The 22,785-nt window shown below is 39.7% G+C and overlaps 1 protein-coding gene across 1 annotated transcript in view; it reads left to right on the top strand.

Moving 5' to 3' along the window:
- Window positions 1-13,031: 13,031 nt before the first annotated feature.
- The window catches only part of Ccr2 (C-C motif chemokine receptor 2), a 32,457-nt gene continuing 22,703 nt past the window's right edge, over window positions 13,032-22,785 (top strand). Inside the window, exon 1 of the mRNA XM_048423883.3 lies at window positions 13,032-13,173. Coding sequence (XP_048279840.3) covers window positions 13,037-13,173 — 137 coding nt within the window. The 5' untranslated portion in view covers window positions 13,032-13,036. The remainder of the gene's footprint in view (window positions 13,174-22,785) is intronic.

Here is a 22,785-nt window from a genome sequence, read left to right as displayed (position 1 = left end):
CTCTCAAGCCTATGTACATTTTAAAACACACTGTGTTTTGTTTAGAGGACTTTTATGTCTGAATTTGTCCTATTGTGTATCTGAAATCCTTTTCTGACAGAATGCAAAAAATGGTAAACAGTACGGTTGCCGCAGCCATGGATACTGGCTCACCTCACTTGTGGTGAGCAGTTGGCCCATGCTATCACCAAGTAACTTGCAGTAAGCTTCCCACCAACCCCTTTCAAGTGCTCAGCCTCCTGAAAGAGCCAAATAACATGCTTCCATCAGGAACTAGGAAGCCACCATACCTCTCTTAAAGGAGCAGTGGCTCTGCTTGCTGCCAGCAAACAGAGTCTATCTGAAAAAAAAAAATGTGGCTACCAAGAAGTTGCACTTGGCTCCCATTTTTGTGGGTTTGGAAGCCCTCTTTTTTTAAAAGCATTTTTAGGTCTTTTGTGAATCCATTCCCCAGACAGTGTTGGACACCATTTTGTAGGCAGAGGCTTCTTGTTCTTTCCCTGCTGCCCAGACCCAAAATAATCACACAGAAACTATATTATTTGCAATACCATTTGGCCAATATCTTAATTGTATTTCTAGCTAGCTCTTACATATCAAATTAACCCATTTCTATTCATCTGTGTATCACCATATGATTGTGGCCTACTGGTAAGGTACAGTACCTGTCTTCTGTGGCACCTACATGGCTTCTCTTTGGCTCTGCCTCATCTCTCCTCCTTTATCTGCTTGGAATTCCTGCCTTGCCCTATTCTGTGCTGCAATAGGTCCAAAGCAGCTTCTTTATTAACCAATAGTATTCACAGCATACAGAGGGAAATCCCACATCAGGGTACATCCTACCCCATGTTCATATCTTCAATAAATCATTAAACAGTCTGTTCCTTTGAACCTGAATGGGTATATTTCAGAAGGCACAGTGACAGAGCAACCACCAAGGTGGTGTGCAGAAATTATAAGAGAGTAAGTGGTGTGTGAATGAGATAGCACCCACAGTTTCTCTGCCTCAGAGAGAAGGCTGATGTACTAACAAGGAGGAGAGTCTCCTGGGGAGACTGATAAATCAACTTGAGACATCTTACTAGGAAGTAGGCTTGGCAGTCCACTGAAAACAGAGAGAGAGAGACTTTCAAAAGCCTGAGAGATGAACAAGTAATAATGACCTAATAGAAGGAAATTACTCTCAGAATTTAAACTCAAAGGTGTTAGTTTCAACCTTTCTAAATATGCCAAGATGAAGGTGTGAACATAATAGGTGAGAAGAGGAGTTTAGCTCAGAAATTGAAACTGGTGCAGCCTGAGATCAAGAGGGCAGTTTCTTTCTCTTCTTCCACTTCTTCCTTCTCTCTCTCTCTTCCTCTCTCCTGCCTCCTCATTCTCTATCCCTCCCAAAATACACAACTATGGATTCAACCCATGAAGCTCTGAGGAAGCAAGCTGGATTTGTGATTTTTCTGAGAGTTTTTAAGAAAGCAGTTCAAGGATCAAGTATGGATAAATAAAGAACCTGTAACAAATGGTGTTACCATTTGTTCTATCATGAAGCAATTGGAAGGCAATGAACAGCTATGATGATGTGGAATTCCCCTCTGTATGCTGTGAATACAATTGGTTAACTAATAAAGAAAACTGCCTTGGCCTATTGATAGGGCAGAACTTAGGTAGGCAGGAAAAACTAAACTGAATTCTGGGAGAAAGGAAGCAGAGTCAGGAGAAGCCATGGAGCCTCTGTTGGAGACAGACACACTGAAACTTTGCTGGTAGGCTATGACCTTGTGGTGATGCACAGACTAAAGAAGATGGGTTAAATTAAGATGTAAGGCTGGGAAGTGGTGGTGCACACCTTTAATCCCAGTACGAAGGAGGCAGAGGTAGGTGGATCTCTGTGAGTTCAGGCCAGTCTGGGCTACAAGAGCTAGTTCCAGGACAGACTCCAAAACTATAGAAAAACTCTGTCTCGAAAAACAAAAACAAAAACAAAAAAACAAAAAGACAAAAAAAAATTAAAATGTAAGAGTTAGCCAATAAGAAGCTAGAACTAATGGGTCAAGCAGTGATATAATTAACACAGTTTCTGTGTGATTACTTCAGGGCTGAGCAGCCAGCCACGAGGCTGTGACTTACTGGCTAAAGTTCTGTCTGGCTCTGGAGGGACTACATGGCTTCTCTCTGACTCTGCCTTTCTTCTCCTAGCATTCTGTTTAGTTTTCTCTGCCTACCTCTATTCCCTATGCAGGCCCAAGACAGTTTCTTTAATAACCAATGGTATTCATAGCATACAGAGGGGAATCCCACATCACCTCCCCTTTTCTGTTTAAATAAAAAAGAAGGTTTTAACTTTAACATAATAAAATGAGATGTAACAAAACAAATATTATGCAAGAATTACAGTTTCAATATTTATATTTACTTTCTATCTATTCTTCAACTCCATCAAAGATTCCAGAAGGATATAATATTGCTTAAGTAAACAAGAGGTGCATTGTAAGCAACTTCCAAAACTCTAGAATTGAAAGAGACATCTCACTGTCTGGATAGTCACCCAAAGTTCTTCTGTACCATTGAAGCAACCAACTTTGGCTAAGGCCTAGAGTATCTGACAGACCATTTTCAGAGGCAGGAAAATTTTTAAAACTATCTTACCCTGTCTTGGTAAGATTTGACAGTCTTTTTTCTTGTATTCTGCTTGTTCTATCCGGACATCCTGCATTTTGTTAGTGGTTGATGTGTGGGCAGTTTCTTGCCCAAAGGCCCGTTTTGACAGGAAGAAAACAAGTTCCAAGAGGAGTGTCTTTGGTGCTCAACATTCTCTCAGGAATAGATTGGTGCTGCCAGGAGCAATCATGTGTCATGTCAACAGAACCCTAAGTTATTTAAATGCCATATTCAATAGCTCTTTGAAATGGTTGAAGATTACTTATATATGCAGAATATAATCTCTATGTATCTAAAGAACCTGATTAATCTAACTATAAGTATGACAAACATGAATTACTATTGACCTATGAATCTTAAGACCTACATAACTTTAAGACTAGGACTTCATATTAGAATATTAAATAATCTTTAAACAATTGTGAAACAAATGAGGACAATGATCTCAAAATGTAAACAATGTATAAGTATCTTGATCAGAGGTAGAAATGTATACTATACAAAATGTCTTAAGCTGACATAGAAGCATGCATGCATACAATATGACAAAATAACTTTGCCTAGGTATACAAATATTGTAGATGAAGATAGGAACATATTCATATAATTTAAGTTTGTATCAATATACAAAAATCTATACCAATGTAAATTGCTTATAAATCACTATTATTGAGTAAGCTCACACTAATCTATTAGACCATCTAATTTTCTCTTTTTTTTTCAAAGAGATCCCTGAACTTTCATAATTTTTCCCCAACCCCCAACCCTATAACAGTTATAATCAGCCCCTAAATGGTGTCCCTAACCCTGAGGACAAATTTTGTTGGGAGATGGACATCATATTCTAGAATTACTTCCAACTGTCATGGGTGCAATGTTCTTTCTATGGGATTATGAAATTAAAATGATGGTTAAGTTTCAAAATTACTGTCTGGTATAATTGCAAATAGTTTTTGAGTATTTGGTAGGGTTTTTCTGAGGTTCTATTTGGAGTTCTGGCCAGAATGTTGTAAAAAACTACACCATTTCATCTAACCAAGTTTGAACCATCTTGGGTAGCTAGTACCCAAAATATGTCTTGTAGTAATGTTATCAGAATCATGATGTTATATTAACGTAGTGGAGTTGTTGTTGTGGGGCCCCATCTTCTTCCTGGAAACTTCAAAGATTACTGCAGGAAAGTTCATTGTTCATTGTGGAAAACTTAAACACTATTTATACAGACATATATATACAATGAAAGGTACAATAGAGACAAAAATAGGTATCAAGAAGAGTAAATTTTTTTTTCTAAATTCCTTTTTCTTTCTGTCCCATATCATGGCTCCTGACATGAGACAGAAACTCCAAATTTTTATTTTAACAATATGCTTGGATTTACAGAAGGACAGAGCCAGTGTTCAACTCCAAAGCCAGCTTAGATTTTTAACTGAGTCATGATTACTATTTTATTTGGTATTCAGAGATTCTTACCATCAGATTGCATGTCCTCACAAGTGATAATTCTCTTTGCTTGGTGATCCTATCTGGATAATTATCTTTTCCTCCTTAGGCATCTAGATATCCAGGGTTTTTTGACTTTCTGAAGATGAGTATTTTCCTGCAAAGACAATAACAGAACCTTGTCCCAACCCTTATGAGGTTTCCTTATCACCTGATTGGTTATCACCTCTGTGTATGGAACCATCATTTCTCAAGAGATTTCTCTTTTTCAAACTGAATCTTTATTAATTTTGATAGTATCCATAACTTTTCTTCTCCTGTGGAAACAAGATCAAAACCCCTTCCCCAACATAGAACCTCTCCTGTTTTCCATTGTGAGGTCAACACATCCTTAAAATACATCAGCTGATTTAATTCAGAAGGCGTTTTTATTATCCAATGTCTCTCTGCTGCTGTTGTCCCTTTCTCATTAGTCTTAAGACAAGTTAAGATTAATAAAGCATCATGTAATCTATTTCTGGGGGTATTTTCCATCCCTTTCTGTCTGTTGAATGTGTCCTTTATAGTTTGATTTGATCTTTCTATAACTGTCTGACTTGTAGGATTATGTGCTATACCTGTAATATGCTTTATATTATAATAAGCAAAAAACTGTTTCATTTTCTTAGAGACATATGCTGGACCATTATCTGTCTTTATTTGTGCAGGTATATCCATGAGGGCCATAACTTCTAATAGATGTGTGATTACTGAATAAGCCTTTTCTGAACTCAAAGCCATTGCCCATCGAAAACCAGAATAAGTGTCAATGGTGTGGTCTACATATTTTAATTTTCCAAATTCTGCAAAATGTAACACATTCATCTGGCAGATTTTATTCCTTTGAGTACCCTTTGGTACAGACATGCTGAAACTTTACTGGTAGGCCACGACCTTAAGGTGATGCACAGATTAATTGAAATGGGTTAAATTAATAAGTAAGAGTTAGCCAATAAGAAACTAGAGCTAATGGGCCAAGCAGTGACTTAATTAATACAGCTTCTGTGTGATTATTTCAGGGCTGAGCAGCTGGGAACCAACAAGTGGCTTTCTTGCAACACTGTGCCAAGGGGATTCTGTGGAACTTCAGTACTTGCACTGAGGTCTTATGGACTAACCAGGGCAATATCATCTTGTGCCTATTATTAAGATTCAACCTCCAACCTCATCCAGACCTACTGAATTAGACTCGGCGTCTTCACTGAATTCTGCAGAGGATGGTTGTAGGACCATATATCATACCGGCTCATATCTTTAGACTATATGGCAGCCAGACTCTCAGGCCATAGTTTGCATCCGGCCTCACAAAAGGCTGTCACCTAGCCTTTCCAGACAAATGGGTCAGGATATGCTATGTTGTTCTGCTCCTTCTTTGTAATTTAGAGGATGCTTGGAATAGAGATGTTAATTCAGCCTACATGACAGAGCTGGCATACAGAGCAGGAAGATAGGAAGACATGACAAAATGGGCATAGATAGAAAGTTGGACGTGAACACATTCATTCTCCTGGTTACCTAGGAAGCAGAATGCTAATGAATTTCCCCCTCAGTTTAAGTTTTGGTATAAAAGTTGTATGGAGAATACACATGGGGGAAATTTTCAGGATGTGAACTCAGGATTTCATGAGGGATCACTGAAAAGCTCCCTCCTAATGAAATGATGTGAGTTGTCTCAATTATCCCATGTCTCCCCTCTGGTACAGAGAAATAATTTATGGTCCAGGCTGGCATAAGACCTCGGCAGATGGTAGGTGGTTGAAATCTGAGGACTGTTCCTGTGGGTAGTGTGACAGAGTGAAGAGGCTGGAGCTGAGATTGCTACAGAAGGCTTCATGGAGAAGTTAGATCTAGGACAGAATTCTGAGCTTTTCCTTTTTCTACACACGACCTTTCTGTGGGACAAGAAATTTATATGTTCAGTTGCAAATCATCTGCTTCCTATAGGGTTCAGAGAAATTACTTTTGTCTCAGAAACACCATAAAAGAACAATTTCAAGTCATATAATCAGGAAATAAAGGAAGACCTCACAAGTTAAAAATGGGCTTGTACTCTCAGCAAGGAGATGGTCTTTGCATCCATAAGAGGAGATTCCCTTATGTGCATTTATAGAATACCTAAATTGCACCATATGCCGTCTCAGCTACCTCTCTTCAAACACAAGCACTCTATAGAACATCTATGATGTGACTGATCACCATTAATTTACATTTAGGACTATTTTATTTCAGAACTGTCCATTAAGTACACTGCTGTTTATACTTCATAAGACTTGTGAAAGACTGTCATTAATTTGTCTTTGTTGTTGCCAAGAGATTTGTAACACTCCCTTTAAAAACAGCAGAGAATCTGTGACCCTACCATAGCCAGGGTCCGTGTCGGTATAGTTGGCTCCTGTTACCATATAAGGCTGAGTGGATTCCTGGGGTCTGGGCTGCCACCTGGGGGCATGTTTGTGTTTGGGGACATGCTGCCACTTGGGCCATGCTGATCTGGGAGATCTACAATGCCTGCTAGGGCCATGATGACATCCAGGCCTAGACTGTTGCCAAGGACATGTCTGGGCCTGTGGTCCTACCACAGTTTCTGGGCTGATTTCTACAACCTGTGTTGCCACCAAAGGCCACAGCGATTCCCAGGATCTGGGCCTCCACACGCAGATTTCTTAGTGCCCTAGGGCTGTGCTGCTGATGGGCCCATACAGATCTGAGTAACATGTGCTGCCACCTGGTGCCAGGCATGGTATGGGCCTGAGCTGCAGCTGGGGCCATGTCTGAGTCCGTGTCTTTGTCACACACAGGATTTGCACTGATGTTCGAGACTTCTGTCCCTGTCAAAAGCAGTGCGGGTGTCTGGGATCTGGGCCGACACCCACACGTGGGGGTTCAAGGTGCACACTAACATTGGGTCAATGCCAATCTAAGTGATGTTGGGGGAGGCTGCTTATTGGTTCCCGACTGCTTAGCCCTGAAGTAATCACACAGAAACAATATTATTTAAAACACTGCTTGGCCCATTAGTTCTGGCTTCTTCTTGGCTAACTCTTACATATTAATATAACACATCTCCATTAATCTGTGCATCACCACGAGGTCATGGCTTACCAGAAAAGTTTCAGCACAGTTGTCTCCAGCATCAGCTCCATGGTTTCTCCCGGACTCCAACTCCTTTCTCCCAGCATTTAGCTTAGTTTTATCCACCTAGCTCTGTTCCCCTATAGCTCTGCTATAGGCCAAAAGCAGTTCCTTTATTAACCGATGGTATTCACAGCATACAGTGGAGAATCCCACATCAAAGTGACCTGCGCTCCTACTCAGGGCTATGGTTTCATCTGTGCCTGGGCTGCTGTCAGGGCACATGTCTGGGTCCATGGCCCTGCCTCAACCACAGTCTGTGTTGATGTCCGTGGCACCTGTTATCACCAAAATCAGTGAGGATAGAGCTACACAGAGTTGGCCCTGCCCCTCAACAGCTGCTCCATTCTGGAAAGCAGACCCTGTACCTCCCTAGGGCGTCATGGTAGAGCTGTCCCTTCTGGTTAGAGTGCTGGTGTGCAGCCTTGAATACACAAGAGTGGGACAGCAAACCCCATGACCTGTCATGTGGTAGTATGGGCAATGAAGAATGAAATAGGACTTTTCTTTGGGCTGGCAGTTCTCAAATAACAACATGGAGAGTTATTATTAATTATAAAAGTTTGCCCTTAGCTTAGGTTTATCCCACTAGCTTTTATAACTTAAATCAACCCATATTTTAAAATCTATGTTATACCACATGGCTTTTACCCCTCCCCCATTCTGTGTGTTCAACTCAATTTAGTGTCTCCATGGCATCTCCCACAAGCCTCGATTATCCTCTCTCTCTGTGTGTCTGGAAGTCCTACCTATCTCTCCTGCCTCACTATTGGCCAGTTAGCTTTTTATTACACTAATCAAAGAATACCTCTTCACTGTGTACAAATATCCCACAATAGGAGAGACAACCCCTTTGCTCCTTGCCCCTTGCTACCTACTTCAGACCGGAAAAACTAGCCCTTGGGTCACAAGAGTGGGAGAGCTGATCCTGCTCCTCACAGGCTACAGCACTCAGGAGAATGGACCCTGCACCTAACCCAGGCAGCATAGTAGAGTTGACCCCACTGATGGAGGTGCAGGTAATCCAGTGCCCTGAATGTGCAAGAGAGATCTGGCCCCACCCTTCATCTGCCACATGGTGGAGCGAGTAAGGGAGAGATAATGTACCCCATATCCTCTACCCCAGCCCTTGCTACCTGTGGTGGGTGGGAGAACTAGTCCCAAGACCATGAGAATGGGAGAATTGGCAGTGTCCCCCACCTGCAGCAGAGCTAGGGAGAGTAGGCCTTGCATTTCATCTGGGCCGCACAATAGAGCTGACCCTGTTGGCAGGGTGTAGGTGAGTGGGCAGGGAGAGCATGAGAGCAGGAGGACTGACCCTGCCCCCCATCTGCAGGGTATCCCTCCAAATGTCAAGATATGAACCTCGTTCTCTTTCTTTCTCTTTCTCTTTCCTTCTTTCCTTTTTTTTTTTTTTGTTTTTTGTTTGTTTGGGGTTTTTTTTTTGTTTTGTTTTGTTTTTTGAGACAGGGTTTCTCTGTAGCTTTGGTGCTTGTCCTGGAATTAGCTCTTGTAAACCAGGCTGGCCTCGAATTCACAGACATCAGCCTGCCTCTGCCTGGGATTAAAGGCAAGAGCCACCACTGCCTGTCTAAAATATGAGCCACTTTCTACCTCCTTGTTTTGTAACCCCTAATTTTGAAATTTTGTAACTGCACAAGCATCTGCATAGTGCCAGCTGTGTCTGAGGCACTGTACTAAATTCTGGGAGTAAAGGAGCCAAGTGAAAAAAAAACTACCACAGGCAAACATCAGTCTCCAACTTTAGGGACCTGGTAACTTTTGCAATGAAACGATGAAGGCAAGTGATCCCAAAATATAAAATACAGTAAGACAAATACAAAGTGTTATAGCTGCTCAAAGGAGAAAGCTGTTGTAAAGTTTGGACAAAAAATTACGGAGAGCTTAGGAAATCTGTGGGCTTCACAGGAAAGGCAAATCTGGGTGTGGCCTCTGAAAGCTTGGGCAAAGTGTATTGGCAGAGAGGCAGTCAGGGATGACCAATATGAACAAAAACATAGGCTGGATGTACCAAGGTGAAGCTACCAAAGTTTTTTTCCTTCTCTGAATCTCTCTGGCGATTCGCAGGGCCGTGTGACTTTTGGCTTTCTGGAGTCTCTGCATTAGCTCTGGCTTGAGGGGATAACCTAGCTAGAACCTGGTTCTCTTTGTTATGGTGATTCCACTTGTATTCAAGGTCTTAGCAGTGGGCCGATAGCCTGCCTCCCCTAGCTGACCCTGTCCGAGAGGCCGGGAAGGCTTTAATCTTCCTCCTGCTCCTGGATGGGAGGAGGCCTTGCATTTTTGATACTTCTTGCCCACTGATATAAATACCTGTCTTGAGTTTAATAAAGTTGCCATTTACTCTTGTAGATGAGCCAAGTCTCTTTTGTCTGTGTCTCTTTTTCAACCCTCAGGACAATCGTCCCTTCTCGTGGGCCTGAGTTCAGGAAGCGCGCAGCCTGGGTCGGGCATGGGTATCCATTGGAAAGCGCAGACTCTTACACCAAGGTCCATGAGGGGCCTTGAGACTTGAGAGACAACTTAGGACAACAAATTAAGAAGAGTGTATTTGAAGGATACAAAGATACTTTGTGACAGAAGTGTCAAGGACAGATGGGAGGAACCCTTGGGAATCAGGAGGCCCCTTTCTCCTCCTGACTTCTCTATTAGTTTGAGTCTCTCTCAATGACTGCATGTAGCTTTCTGTCACCTACTTCAAACATCTGAAGGATACCAGACAAGGAGTCTAAAATCCTGTGTCTTCTCTTTGTTACCCTGGAAACTGCTCATCTACTGGCTGTAGTCAGGGATCCACGGTTGGGCTGATGCTTGTGAAGGCTGAGACAGTTGTTCCAACCTAGATGCCCTTTCCTGAATCATGGGTATGGAAGTGAGACTTTTCTCATGTGTAACATCAGTCAGGAGCTTGGGAAAGACATCAAGTACAAAGCTTGGCATTAAGGAGTTTGCTGGCTTTAGGTTCAGGTCCAAGATACAGTGCTAGTCAAAATTAGATTCCCTAAACCAATATACTGTTAGAAAAGTAGTCTTGCCCTTCCTCCATACCTTCTGATACAGAAACTCTCTGAATGTCAGAGCAAGTCTGAGGAGCCAGGTAGAACTCAAAAACCAGGTAGAACGTAAAAATTTCTCTGGGTTTGAGATAGATAATTTCTGTATTCTCACTTATCTTTATTACTACTTCCTTAGAATCATAATGAGATATGTGAAAGAGATACCAAAACTACAAGCATCTGGGTGGTGGCTACCTTTGTTTATCTATCTATCTATCTATCTATCTATCTATCTATCTATCTATCTATCTATCTATATATATATATATCACAGTGTGCAGAGTTAGAAGCAACTTCCTGACATCCACAGATCTTCTAAGATAGAATATAGCCCCCCTTTCTCTTCTTCTTAGGGAAATTCAGGTTCTGGAGGCAATGTCTCTTTAACATAGAAACACTAGCACAAAGCTCATGCTCCAATCCATCATGATAAAAAAAAAAAGTAGAACTTTTTAGGTCAAAGAAAAAAGTAATGAAGAGAGTAGATTAACCTGTAGTCAGATGAGACCAGTGTGAAAATTTAAGAACCAGTGATATGAGCCAGCCACATTAATTGCCTCTCCAGTGTCTTTTTTTGGAATCACAAACCAAAATTGCCTACTTGAAGAACCATGATCAAGCCTCAAATTCCACCATTATAGAGAGTGCTTCACTTACCACAAACAAGGTAGCTCTAAAACCACAGCCACGTCAATACTGGAGTATTGCAGACTTTAACAAGAAAGGGAAGGAGGCAGAGAGGAAGCAGACATTTTGTAGAAATGCTGCACTAGAAAATGTTAGCTCATTAGTTCTTAAGTTACAGGAGATTTATGAAGTGTTTAGCAGGGTAAAACCAGCTAAAACCTTAGACATGACACTTAGAAGTGAAAATGATCTACTCTCAAGTGTCAGCTCTGTAAACTGCAAACAAAGAGATGCTCTGGACAGGGAATGTGTGTGCTTTGATAAAGGGAAGTGATGGGTTGGGTCAGCCTGGGTAAGTGTGGGAAGTAGAGAGGTTAGCAGTCAACAAGGATCCAAAAGAGGAACAAGTCTAAACCAAAATATAGATTTGTCTGATTGTTTTCCGCTCCGAATTTTGCCAAGATGTGGAGCAGAGGGGTGAATTGCTAAGAACAGTTGAACAGATTAAGCCTTAAATGAGGCAACACTACCCCTGTCAATGGGCCATTGCTACCTGGCAAGAGTTGTGAATGTTCTCCACCTAACAGGACCCTAGCAGGACTCTGAATACCAGTCATACTACTGGGATGAATGAGTACACATACATTCATACTAACTATTGTCTGTAAACAAATTGCTTGTTCATTTCCCAGATGGCCAGACCCAAATTTTATTAATTTTATTAATTACAGCGCTATTTGGCCTATTAGCTCAGGCTTCTTATTAACTAATTCTTGCACCTTAAATTAACCCATTTCTATTAATCTGTGTATTGTCCCGAGGCTGTGACCTACCAGTAAATTTCCAGTGTGTCCTTCTCCTTTGGCAGCTACATGGCATCTCCCTGACTCAGCCTACTCTCTCTATATATCTCTTCCAGCCTGGCTCTATTCTGCCCTGCCACAGGCCAAAGCAGCTTTATTCATTAACCACTAAGAGCAACACATATACAGAAGGACATCCCACATCAGTTGACAGCCAGTACTTTTTGCAGAATGATTTGATTTTTTTTCAAGTTGTTATTTTTTTTAATTAATTTATTTATTTATTATGCATACAATATTCTGTCTGTGTGTATGTCTGCAGGCCAGAAGAGGGCACCAGACCTCATTACAGATGGTTGTGAGCCACCATGTGGTTGCTGGGAATTGAACTCAGGACCTTTGGAAGAGCAAGCAATGCTCTTAACCACTGAGCCATCTCTCCAGCCCCCTCAAGTTGTTATTTATATTTATATATATATATATTATATATATACTATATATATATACTTAAATATAAGTATTTATATTCTTAATAAAGTCTCAAGTTGTGGAGATCCAGTCAGTCAATGTCAATGCGTCTATACTCAACTAGGACACAGTGGGAATCTGCCTTCACAGAAGGACACAGAGGCAGGTATCCCCCTCAAACAGGTAGCAGCTATGCTACTTCTGGAGCCAGTCTTATAAATAAACCCCCAATATTATTACTGTAATCTTACAGTTTATACCCTCACCATGTGGTGCCAAGGTGCCCTCAAACTTGTGGCTGTTCTGCCTCAGCTTTCCAAGTTCTTGGAGTAGAGATGTGCACTATCATACTCAGATCTACTTGTTTGGTTTTGAAACTACTTGTCTTAAAAGCATCAGAGAGTTCAGTGGCATGCCTTGCTTACTCCATTCCCTGTTATCTTTGTACTTGATATAAAGCATTGGTCAGACCCTTTTGCTCTAGAGTCCTTCTCCAATATCCATGCTTCAAATGCTCAAAATAATGAAAACACAGTCAGACGTGAAGGTATACACATGTAACCCCAGTACTCAGAAAGATGAGTCCAGAGAATCATGACTTAAAGGCCAGCTATGCCACAGTGTGAGACCTTGTCTCAAAAAACAAAACCAAACAAAATTGAGCCAGTAAACACAATCTCTGTAGCTTCCTCTTATTGACACGGAGCAGGAAAGACTGGCTGCTGACTAGGAAAGAGGCTAGCTTTAAGCAAGTTCACATTGATGGAGACTACTTGGCTGCTATTTGGAACCATGAAACCCACCTGTGTGAATGGTGCATATCAATGTGGCTGGAAACACCTGTGCTTAGTATCAGAGCGTGCCTGGAGCTGTGTCCTCCATCTGGCCACATACTCTGTGGACACTCCTGCCTTTACCAAACCACCATGGTAGGTGGCCTTTTGGGTCAACTGGTCTCTCTGTTTCTGCTCTTCTCTTAACAGCCCATGCTCAGAGAAAGACCTGAGGGATGCTGCTGAAAATACCTGTCGTCCATTCTTTTGTCTGCTGTGAGTCTCAGCACACTCCTCCTGCACCAGTTTTATTGGTCTTTTGTTGATTGTTTGGGCACAGGTGTTCAAATTTCTCTAGGCTGATTTAAATACAAAGTGTTGGATCAGGGCAGCTCTGTGGCTTTTTTTTTTTTTTTTTTTTTTTTTTTTTAGATATTGCTACATTTCTGCAAAGGAGCTTTCCAAACTAATGTCCAACCCCTATGACAGAACAAGGTGAATTTTTCACAACTTTATTGTACATGCTCACATCTGTTAGCCCTGAATTATACCTGCCATCTGTCCAGAACATTTTCTTGATTTTAAGGGAAGTTTAGTATATTTTCATTCTTTATTGGTCGTGTGTATTTCTTTTGTTGGAAATCTTCTGGAAGATACAGATAAGTAAATTTCTTAACAAGTTGATTTTACTTTTCTACCAATTAGAAGGTAAATACAGAAAGCTACCTATTGTCCTTATTTGCACATGCATTGGCACAGAGATGCTGTGGTGTTCTCTTGGTTTTTATGTATTCTATTCTATTTAATCATGTGTTGTTTTATTGTTTTTGCTTCTAAGGCAATATTGCTCATGTGTGCATTTTCTCAGTTTTTCTTTGTCATCTTTGATAGAAGTCACATTATTAAAATTCACCAAATGAATTGTAGTAAAAAACAAAAATATTCAAAATACTTTAGAATTCAGGACTGTTTTATAGATCTATGCTTTTATGTTTATTCTATTCTAAATATTTTGTAGTTTTTGTTCTGCTTTCATTTTAACTCATGAAACATTTAGAAATTTAGTTTTTAGTTTCCAAACAGGTTCTTTTGTTTTGTAACTTAATAAACTGTAGTCAGAGACTATGATCTATATGGTAACATTTTTTTTTCAAATTAGACTGTAATTCTATGATGAACTCATACACAGTCAACTATTACAAGAGTTCCAATTATATTCTCTATGTTAGAACTTCTCAGCTGGGAATACATAAGTGGATTGTGGCATGTTGTGACATGTCATTGTCCTCTGTCCTAAGAACATCTAGTTGGCATCTTGCAATGAGTAACTCAACACAAGCACCACATTGTGTGCTTGGGAAGCTTGTCAAAAGCCCTGAGCAGTAAGCACAAGTGCTTACTCAACCATTGCTGTTCCATGGTGGCATGTTAGGTCCATAGGCTCTCTAGGTGGAGATAGACGCTGTCTACCTAGCTGGCTGTAGATTTCCAGCTGCTCACAAAGGACAAGGCCCAGTGGACTCTTAGGGGACTGTGCTCTTGTTCCCTGTGCCCAAGAACATGGGGTATGCCAAAGGCCTCCAGCTTAGTTGAGAGTCTGTGAACAGACAGACAGCAACACAAATTTTGCTTTTATATATTTAGGATTTTTCTATCAATTTGTGTCTGATTTGCCCTTTCTGCAGTTTTTAAGCCAGCTGCAGGTGACCATTCTAAGAATTTGTGTGTAATTTGTCAGTGTTGTATTAGGTTGAACATCATAATTTAAAGCATTTTGCTTTTTGATACTAATTTGTATTTTCATGTTACAAAAGTATTACATTTGTTAATTAAAGATAAAGAAACAGTAAATATTTTATATATTTTAAAAGTTAGAAATTTTTGAGTGTTTATAAATATTAAATTTTAATTTTACTACTTATGCAAATAAAATTCCTCATTGATCATGATTATCAAGAAATTAAAATTGTCATTAAAAATCTTGATGGGGATTGTGCATAACAATTAAGGTATAAAATAGGATAAAGGTTTATGTCTATGGGAGAAACTTCTCCAGTTTAAAAATTGGAAACTATTTTATGTATAAAGTTTCTAAAAGGTCAGTATTTAATATTTTTTACTATAGTGAGTGTTATATCTTATCACTGTGGGTAGGATATAGGTAGTCTGTCTTTAAAGGTCCACATACTGGGAAAATTGAAAGTGATAGTGCGGACATTGTGGAACTTCCCTGGGTATTAATCTCAGAAGACATTTTCATTAGAATTGATAACTTAAATGATCTAATTTATGTTGAAGAACAGAAATTTCACTACTTAAATTTTTAAGTAGAAAGTTACTATGTATATAAAAATGAAAATTACATGAAAATTATTGTATCTTATCTTTATTATTCCAGATAGTAATATAGTTGTGAATTCTGATCCTGTCATGAAATTATCAGTCATTTCTTCCAACTTTGTTCAATTGTTATTATAATAAAGCACAAATTTTAATGTTCATAACTTGAATCACATGCTTTAATTATGGGTTTTTTTATCCCCTCCCTCCCTTCCCTCCTTCTCTTGTTTCCTTCATTTTTTTTTCTTCAGGCCAGGCTGGTCTGGAGCTTATGTAGCCTCCTGAATGTTGTGATTATAAGTGTGAGTCAACACACTCAACTTAAATGTTTCTTTTCTTTTAGGGGATGTGTGTGACTGTATATGTATACACACATACATGTAAAGGCCAGCGGTTGATGTCAGGTGTCTTTCTTAATTGATCTTCACTTTAGTTTTTTGAGACAAGGTATATCATTAAAGCTAGAGTTTGTCTATTTGGCTAGACTGGCTGGTAAGCAAGTTTCAGGGATCTTCCTATCTCTTTCTCCTCGACTGTGGGATCGTAAGAATTTTTATCTGGGTCTGGAGGATTGAACTCAAGTCTTCATGCTTTCATGACAAACATGTTATTAACTGAGACATTTCCCTAGACCCATGTCTAGTTTATTCGTTTAACTTTTATTTTGATATAATTTTAGTTCACTTACAGTTGTAAGGAATGATACAAATAAATCTAGAGATCATAAATACCTTTGACTTAATTTCTTTCACAGTAACCTACTGACAAAGTGTACAGTATCGAGGACACAAGCTCGATAAAATTGGGACACATAACAGAGTCATGTGTGCACACCCACTTCCTCTATGATCCCACCTTTCCCACAGTACTCATCTTTACCACCTGCTAGTTTAATTTCCATTCCTAAAATGTTATAGTTTCAAGAATACATGAATGAAATCACATAGCATATAATCCCTTGAAATTGCATTTTTACTCAGTATAATTCTTTTGAAATTCGTCTATATTGTGGTCAACATTTTTCTTTTTGTTGCTAAGTAGATCCGGAGATCTTGTCTAATTCCCCTTCCCAGCAGGATCCATGTATGTCTCTCTTAGGGTTCTTCTTGTTACCTACCTTTTCTGGAGTCGTGCACTTATAGGTTGGTTGTCCTTTGCTTTATGTCTAATATCCACTAATGAGTGAGTACATATCATGTATGTCTTTCTGGGTCTGGGTTACCTCACTCAGGATGTTTTTTTCAAGTGCCAGCTACTTGCATGCAAATTTCAAGATGTCATTTTTTTTTTAAACTACTGAGTAGTATTGTGTAAATGTACCACATTTTCTTTATCCATTCTTCAGTTGAGGGTCACCTAGGTTGTTTCCAGGTTCTGGCTAGTACAAATAATATTGCTATGAGCACAGTTGAGCAAATGTTCTTGTTGTATGAGTGCATCTTTTGGGTATACATCCAAGAGTGGTATTACTGGATCTTAAGGTAGAGTGATTCCCAATTTTCTGAGAAACCTCCATACTGATTTCCAAAGTGGCTACACAAATTTTGTACTCCCACCAACAATGAAGAAGAGTTCCCCTTATTCTGCATCATCTCCAGCATAAGCTATCATCGGTGTTTTTGATATTAGTCATTCTGACAGATGTAAGATGGTATCTCAGAGTCGTTTTTATTTGCATTTCCCTAATGGCTAAGGATGTTGAGTATTTCCTAAGTGTCTTTTAACCATTTGCAATTCTTTAGAGAATTCTCACTTTAGATCTGTGTTCCATTTTTTGGTTGGATTATTTGGTATTTATCCCTAGTGCTTGAATTGACATTTTGAAGCCCATTCTTTCTGGAGGGATATCTTGCTCAGCCTAGATATAGCAGGGAGGGCCTCAATCTTACCTCATAGTGGTATGTCAGACTTATTGGCTCCCATTGGGAAGCTCAGAGAGCTGGGATTGGGAAAGGTAGGGGAGCCAGAGGAGGGAAGGGAGTGGGAACTGGGATAGGTATGTAAAATGCGAAAAGATGTTAAAAAAAAAAACAAATTTAATAATCAATTTTTTTTAAAAAGTGAGCTCCGCCCTTTCCTTGCTGTCTTCCTGTCAATCCTCTCTGGTGGTTAGTCTCTATACCTTTCCTCTTCCCTAATAAAATCTCCATGTGAGTTTGTTTTATGGGATGTTTGTCCTTGCCACTTCTAGACTAAAACTATAGCTTAATATGAGGCCAAGAAACCAGAATAAAACCAAGATACTATTAACCAAAATAAATCTTTCTTCTTTTTAAGCAGATCATCCTAGGCATTTTGTCATAGCAGCAGAAAGTCAACTAATATCTGATTTTTTTCTTACCAATTCTAGGATGTGTTTTTAATTTTTATGGTTTTTCTTTTTTTGTTAAAAAAATTGAACAAGGTGAAAGACCCCCGATTTGGGGAGACTCTCACTCGAGCCTCGGGATGACGCGAACCCCCCCCAGTAACTCACAGAGACCATCCTTGCTGCAATCACACGAGGTTTAATGGCAAGACGACAAGATGGGGACCAGTGCACTGGGGCCAAGACTCATAACCCACACAGGGGAAGAGTTCGACCTCGAGTGCCGGGGAGAAGTAGTTTTTATAGGAAGAAACCACACAGCCCAGTAATCCGAAAAGGGGGGCAGGGAGGGTGTCCAGTGATGATTACAAAGGGGCAACTCCCTGCCTCTCAAGATCATTAATCAGCTAGTTCCTGTTCCAGTGATAATTACTAGGGTGTGATAATTACTAGGGGGAATCTCTTTGTCTCTCAAGATTACTCTCAAGATTACAATCTACCTTTATCTTCAGCTAGTTCCTGAAACCCTGGAACTGGCTAATCCTAGATTTCTGATTCTTCTCTTCCTGCTAGATTTTTGGCTCTGTTTTCCTGCTAGGGGGATCTGGATTTATCCAGGTCTTTCAAAGGTATGTTGGTAAATGCCTTTAATCCCAGCACTCATGAGACAGAGGCAGGTGGATCTCTGTATGAGGCCAGCCTGGTCTACAAGAGATAGTTCCTCTATTCTGCTGCTCAAGGACCTAGCTGGGGACATCCCCATGGACACCTGGGATCCTCTCTAGAGCCAAGTCTCTTGCTAACCCTAAAATGACTCCCTTAATGTAGATAACTTCTTCCCTGCTCCTATATCTGCTCTTCCTTCATCTCCACCCTCCCACTCCCCCAAGCTCTCTCCAGTCTTTCCCTTCTTCCTTCTCTCTCCCCCTCTCCCCTTCCTCCAAGCCCACACCCACCCCTACCCCCATCCCCATACTCACAACTTTTGCCTGGCAATCTTGTTTGCTTCCAATTCCCAAGAGGATCTATATATGTTTTTCTTTGGGTTCACCTTATTATTTGGCTTCTCTAGGCTTAATGTCCTTTGTTTATGGCTTGAGTCCACTAACGAGTGAGTACATACCATATTCATCTTTTTGGGTCTGGGTTACCTCACTCAGGATAGTGTTTTCTATTTCCATCCATTTGCATGCAAAATTCAAAATGTCATTATTTTTTACCACTGAAAAGTACTCTAATGTGTATATATTCCACAATTTCTTTATCCATTCTTCCATTGAGGAAGACAATTGAGGAACAACAAACATCTAGGTTGTTTCCAGGATCTGACAATTACAAATAATGCTGCTATGAACATAGCTGAACAAATGCTTTTGTAGTATGATTGGGCATCTCTTGGGTATATTTCCAAGAGTGGTATTGCTGGATCCTGAGGTAGATTGATTCCCAATTTTCTGAGAAACCACCACACTGATTTCCAAAGTGGTTGCACAAGTTTGCATTCCCACCAGCAATGGATGAGTGTTCCCGTTACTCCACATCCTTTTCAGCATAGGCTACCATTGGTGTTTTTGATTTTAGCCTTCTGACAGGTGTAAGATGGTATCTCAAAGTTGTTTTGATTTGCATTTCCCTGATGGCTAAGGAGGTTGAACATGACCTTAAGTGTTTTTTGGCCATTTGAACTTCGTCTGCTGAGAATTCTCTTTTCAGTTGAGTACCCCATTTTTTAATTGGGTTAATTAGAATTTTCATGTCCAGTTTCTTGAGTTCTTTATATATTTTGGAGATCAGACCTTTGTCTGATGCAGGGTTGGTGAAGATCTTCTCCCATTCAGTAGAATGCCTTTTTGTCTTAATGACAGTATCCTTTGCTTTACAGAAGCTTCTCAGTTTCAGGAGGTCCCATTTATTCACTGTTGCTCTTGTTGTCTGTGCTACTGGGGTTATATGTAGGAAGTGGTCTCCTGTGCTCAAGTGTTGCAGTCTTCTTCCCACTTTCTTTACTATCAGGTTCAGTGTGGTTGGATTTATATTGAGGTCTTTAATCCATTTGGACTTGAGTTTTGTAGATGGTGATAAATACAGATCTATTTTCATTCTTCTACAAGTTGACATCCAGTTATGCCAGCACCATTTGTTGAAGATGCTTTTTTTCTTCCATTGTATACTTTTAGCTCCCTTGTCAAAAATCAGGTGTTCATAGATTTGTGGGTTAATATCCCCAAAACAGGCTGAGTTGGGGAATTCTATGACCCTGCAGATGGAGAGGGGTGCTTGGGAGGGGAAGCTGGGATAGGGAAAGAAGAGTAAGGCAGCAGCTGGTGGGGAAGCCCCTGCTGAATGGCCAGAAAGTTTAGGGGGGTGGGGGATGCCTGAGCTCCCCTTTCCAGAGCATCAGGCCGGCCACTGGTCGGGCACTCACTCACCCTTCTGGAAGGCTTATTTGCAATATTGTTTTGCCAATAGCTTAGCCATATTTTTGGTTAACTCATATCTTAAATTAAACCATCTCCATTAATCTGTGTATCGCTAGGAGGCTGTGGCTTACCGGGTAAATTTCCAGCATCTGTCTCCAACAGGGCTACATGACTTCTCCCTGACCCTGCTTTCTTTCTCCCAGCATTCAGTTTAGTTTTCCCTGCCTAGTTCTGTTCTGTCCTGCTATAGGCTCAAAGCAGTTCTTTATTAATCAATGGTAATCACAGCATACAGAGGGGAATCCCACATCAGTGGGGTGTGTGTGTGTGTGTGTGTGTGTGTTTGTGTGTGTGTGTCTGTGTCTGTGTCCCCTCTGGTAGGTGTGTACAGAGGCCAGATGCATACAGAGGTGTTTTCTTTTAGATCTCTCTATTTTACTTTTAACAAGTTCTCTCACCAAATCTAGAACCATTGCTTTGTCTACACTGACTAGCCAGCAAGCCTGAGTATTCCTCCTCTCCCTGAACCCACCAGAGCTGGGACAAAGGCCTATACAGCCATGTTCCATTTTACATGAGTGTTGAGGATCAAAACTTAAGTTTTCTTGCTCGTGCAACAAACACTTTATCAACTAAGCTCTCTATCCAGTTCCAGAATGATATTTTTATTACTATGAGATAAGAAAGACCCTATCAAGCAAAACACAAATGTAATAAATGGGAACAATCAGACATGGTAAAGTGACAATAAGAAAAACGTGAAATAAATATTTACCATTATTAAGTCTTACAAATACCTTCAAAACAAAAATATTTCTTTTGTTTCACACAATTTTTCAACAGAAGCTCACTCTTCTTGAGCTTAAAAATCTTTTCCTAACATTGAAGAGAAAACAATTATAGAATGCTTTCAGCAAATTATGTAATGTGCCCTCTCTAGAAAGCCACAGTTGGCTCTGTACTTGGCAGCCAGAGTTAGGACTGTACCCAGTCTCTTCTGGCACTCCTGCCACACAACTACTCTCAAAGGTCCTGTAAGGGTATGTATTAGTTGACAGATGTTTGTCATTCTAAAGATTTCCTAGAGTAGTATTCTTTTCTTTTGTTTTACTTTACTTCAAACTGAAATCTCTTTTGTGGACAATGTAAAACAGTATTTAGAGGGAAATTAATAGTATCAAATTCTATATTATGAAAGAAAATGGTCCCAAATTATTCCAGCTTCCACCTCAAATTACAGAATTAAGTCAAACCAAACCCAATATAAGCAGAAGAAAGGAAATGATAAAGATCTGAAATCAATGTGCTGGAAAACGAACTCCAAAACAGAAGCTGGTTAAACAAAAGGTTGATTTTCTGAGATAATCAATGAAACTGACAGTATATTTTCCAGATTGATCAAGAAACTACATAAAAACAGAAAGTACAAGAATTAAGAATAAGCATCACTTTAGATCCTTCAATATAAAGGCTTACTAGTAAATTGCTGTGAGTAACTTCAGAACAAATTAGATATCTTAGTGATAAGGTAAGTTCTTGAAAGACACAAAACCCAAAGCTCACAAAAAAGAATCAAATAAATGCACTAAATAGTTCCATATCTATAAAAGAAATCAAAATGTTATTAACGTAACTTTTTAAATATATATTTATTTTGTGTGCATTTGTGTTTTACCATAGGAGTCCTGTCCTATGGAACCAGAGTTACAGAGAGTTGAAAGCTGCCATATGGGTGCTGGGAATTGAGCCCAGGTCCTCTGGAAGAGCAGTCAGTGCTCTTAACCACTCAGCCATCTCTGCAGCCTCTTGAAATATTATTTAAAACCCTTCTGTGAACAAGATATATTGGCAAATTTTTTTAAAAGAAAGCACTAGGTTTCACAAAGTCTTCATACAATTCAGTAGTATATAGTACTTCTACCTCATTCTATGAGACTATGTGATTTACCTGATAGATAAAAATCACATAAGCATGGTATAGAAAAACAGAGGATCGATAGCCTTTCTGAATGCAACTGTGTGTAATGTGCATAAATTGCAACTTCATTATTTTACAAGGAATGTAATGTAGCACCGTTGTCTGTCCCTTCACATGGTAAGCCTACTCTTTTTCACTGAAAAGCATATTTTTTGAAATAGGTAGACTTAACTACTCTTTTATGGCAGTGTTTCTCTCAGTTCCCATTGTGTACTAATCCATTACTGAAAGAGATACAAACTGAGTCATTTTATGATTTTTAGAACAAGAAAAAAAATGGATGTTGGATTGGAGGTTTTATAGAACATAGTAAAAAGCCACAGATTTTTGAATTTGTAAAATTTTGGAAATCAAAGAACGAGATATAATATGTTTGGTGCTCACAAACTCTATTACACTTTCAAAAACTTGAAATGGCAAATTTCCAATACATGGTGGGAGTATTGCTAAATGTATGTTACAAACTAGTTCCTTATTCTTGGCATTGGAGTAGCAACTTCCTTTTTTGTTTGACTATTCTTGGTGAAAGAAATCAAAGACTGATATCTAAATATTCTGCTTCAGGTGGGTGACTTTACTACAAGCCTTAACACAAGAGTGTTTATAGCTCAAAATACCAGAATCCTACAGCAAAATGTTCTCATAACCCTGATTCTGACAGTATAGTTTCAGATCTTGACATGAAAGGAGTTAGAGGTCAGAGGAAATGAGTCATTTCTGCT

This window comes from Myodes glareolus, chromosome 4 (genome assembly GCF_982192425.1).
Source record: "Myodes glareolus chromosome 4, mMyoGla1.1, whole genome shotgun sequence".
NCBI classification, from domain to species: domain Eukaryota; kingdom Metazoa; phylum Chordata; class Mammalia; order Rodentia; family Cricetidae; genus Myodes; species Myodes glareolus.
The sequence above is the reverse complement of the archived record's forward strand: the minus strand, read 5'-3'. Positions and strand labels throughout refer to the sequence as shown.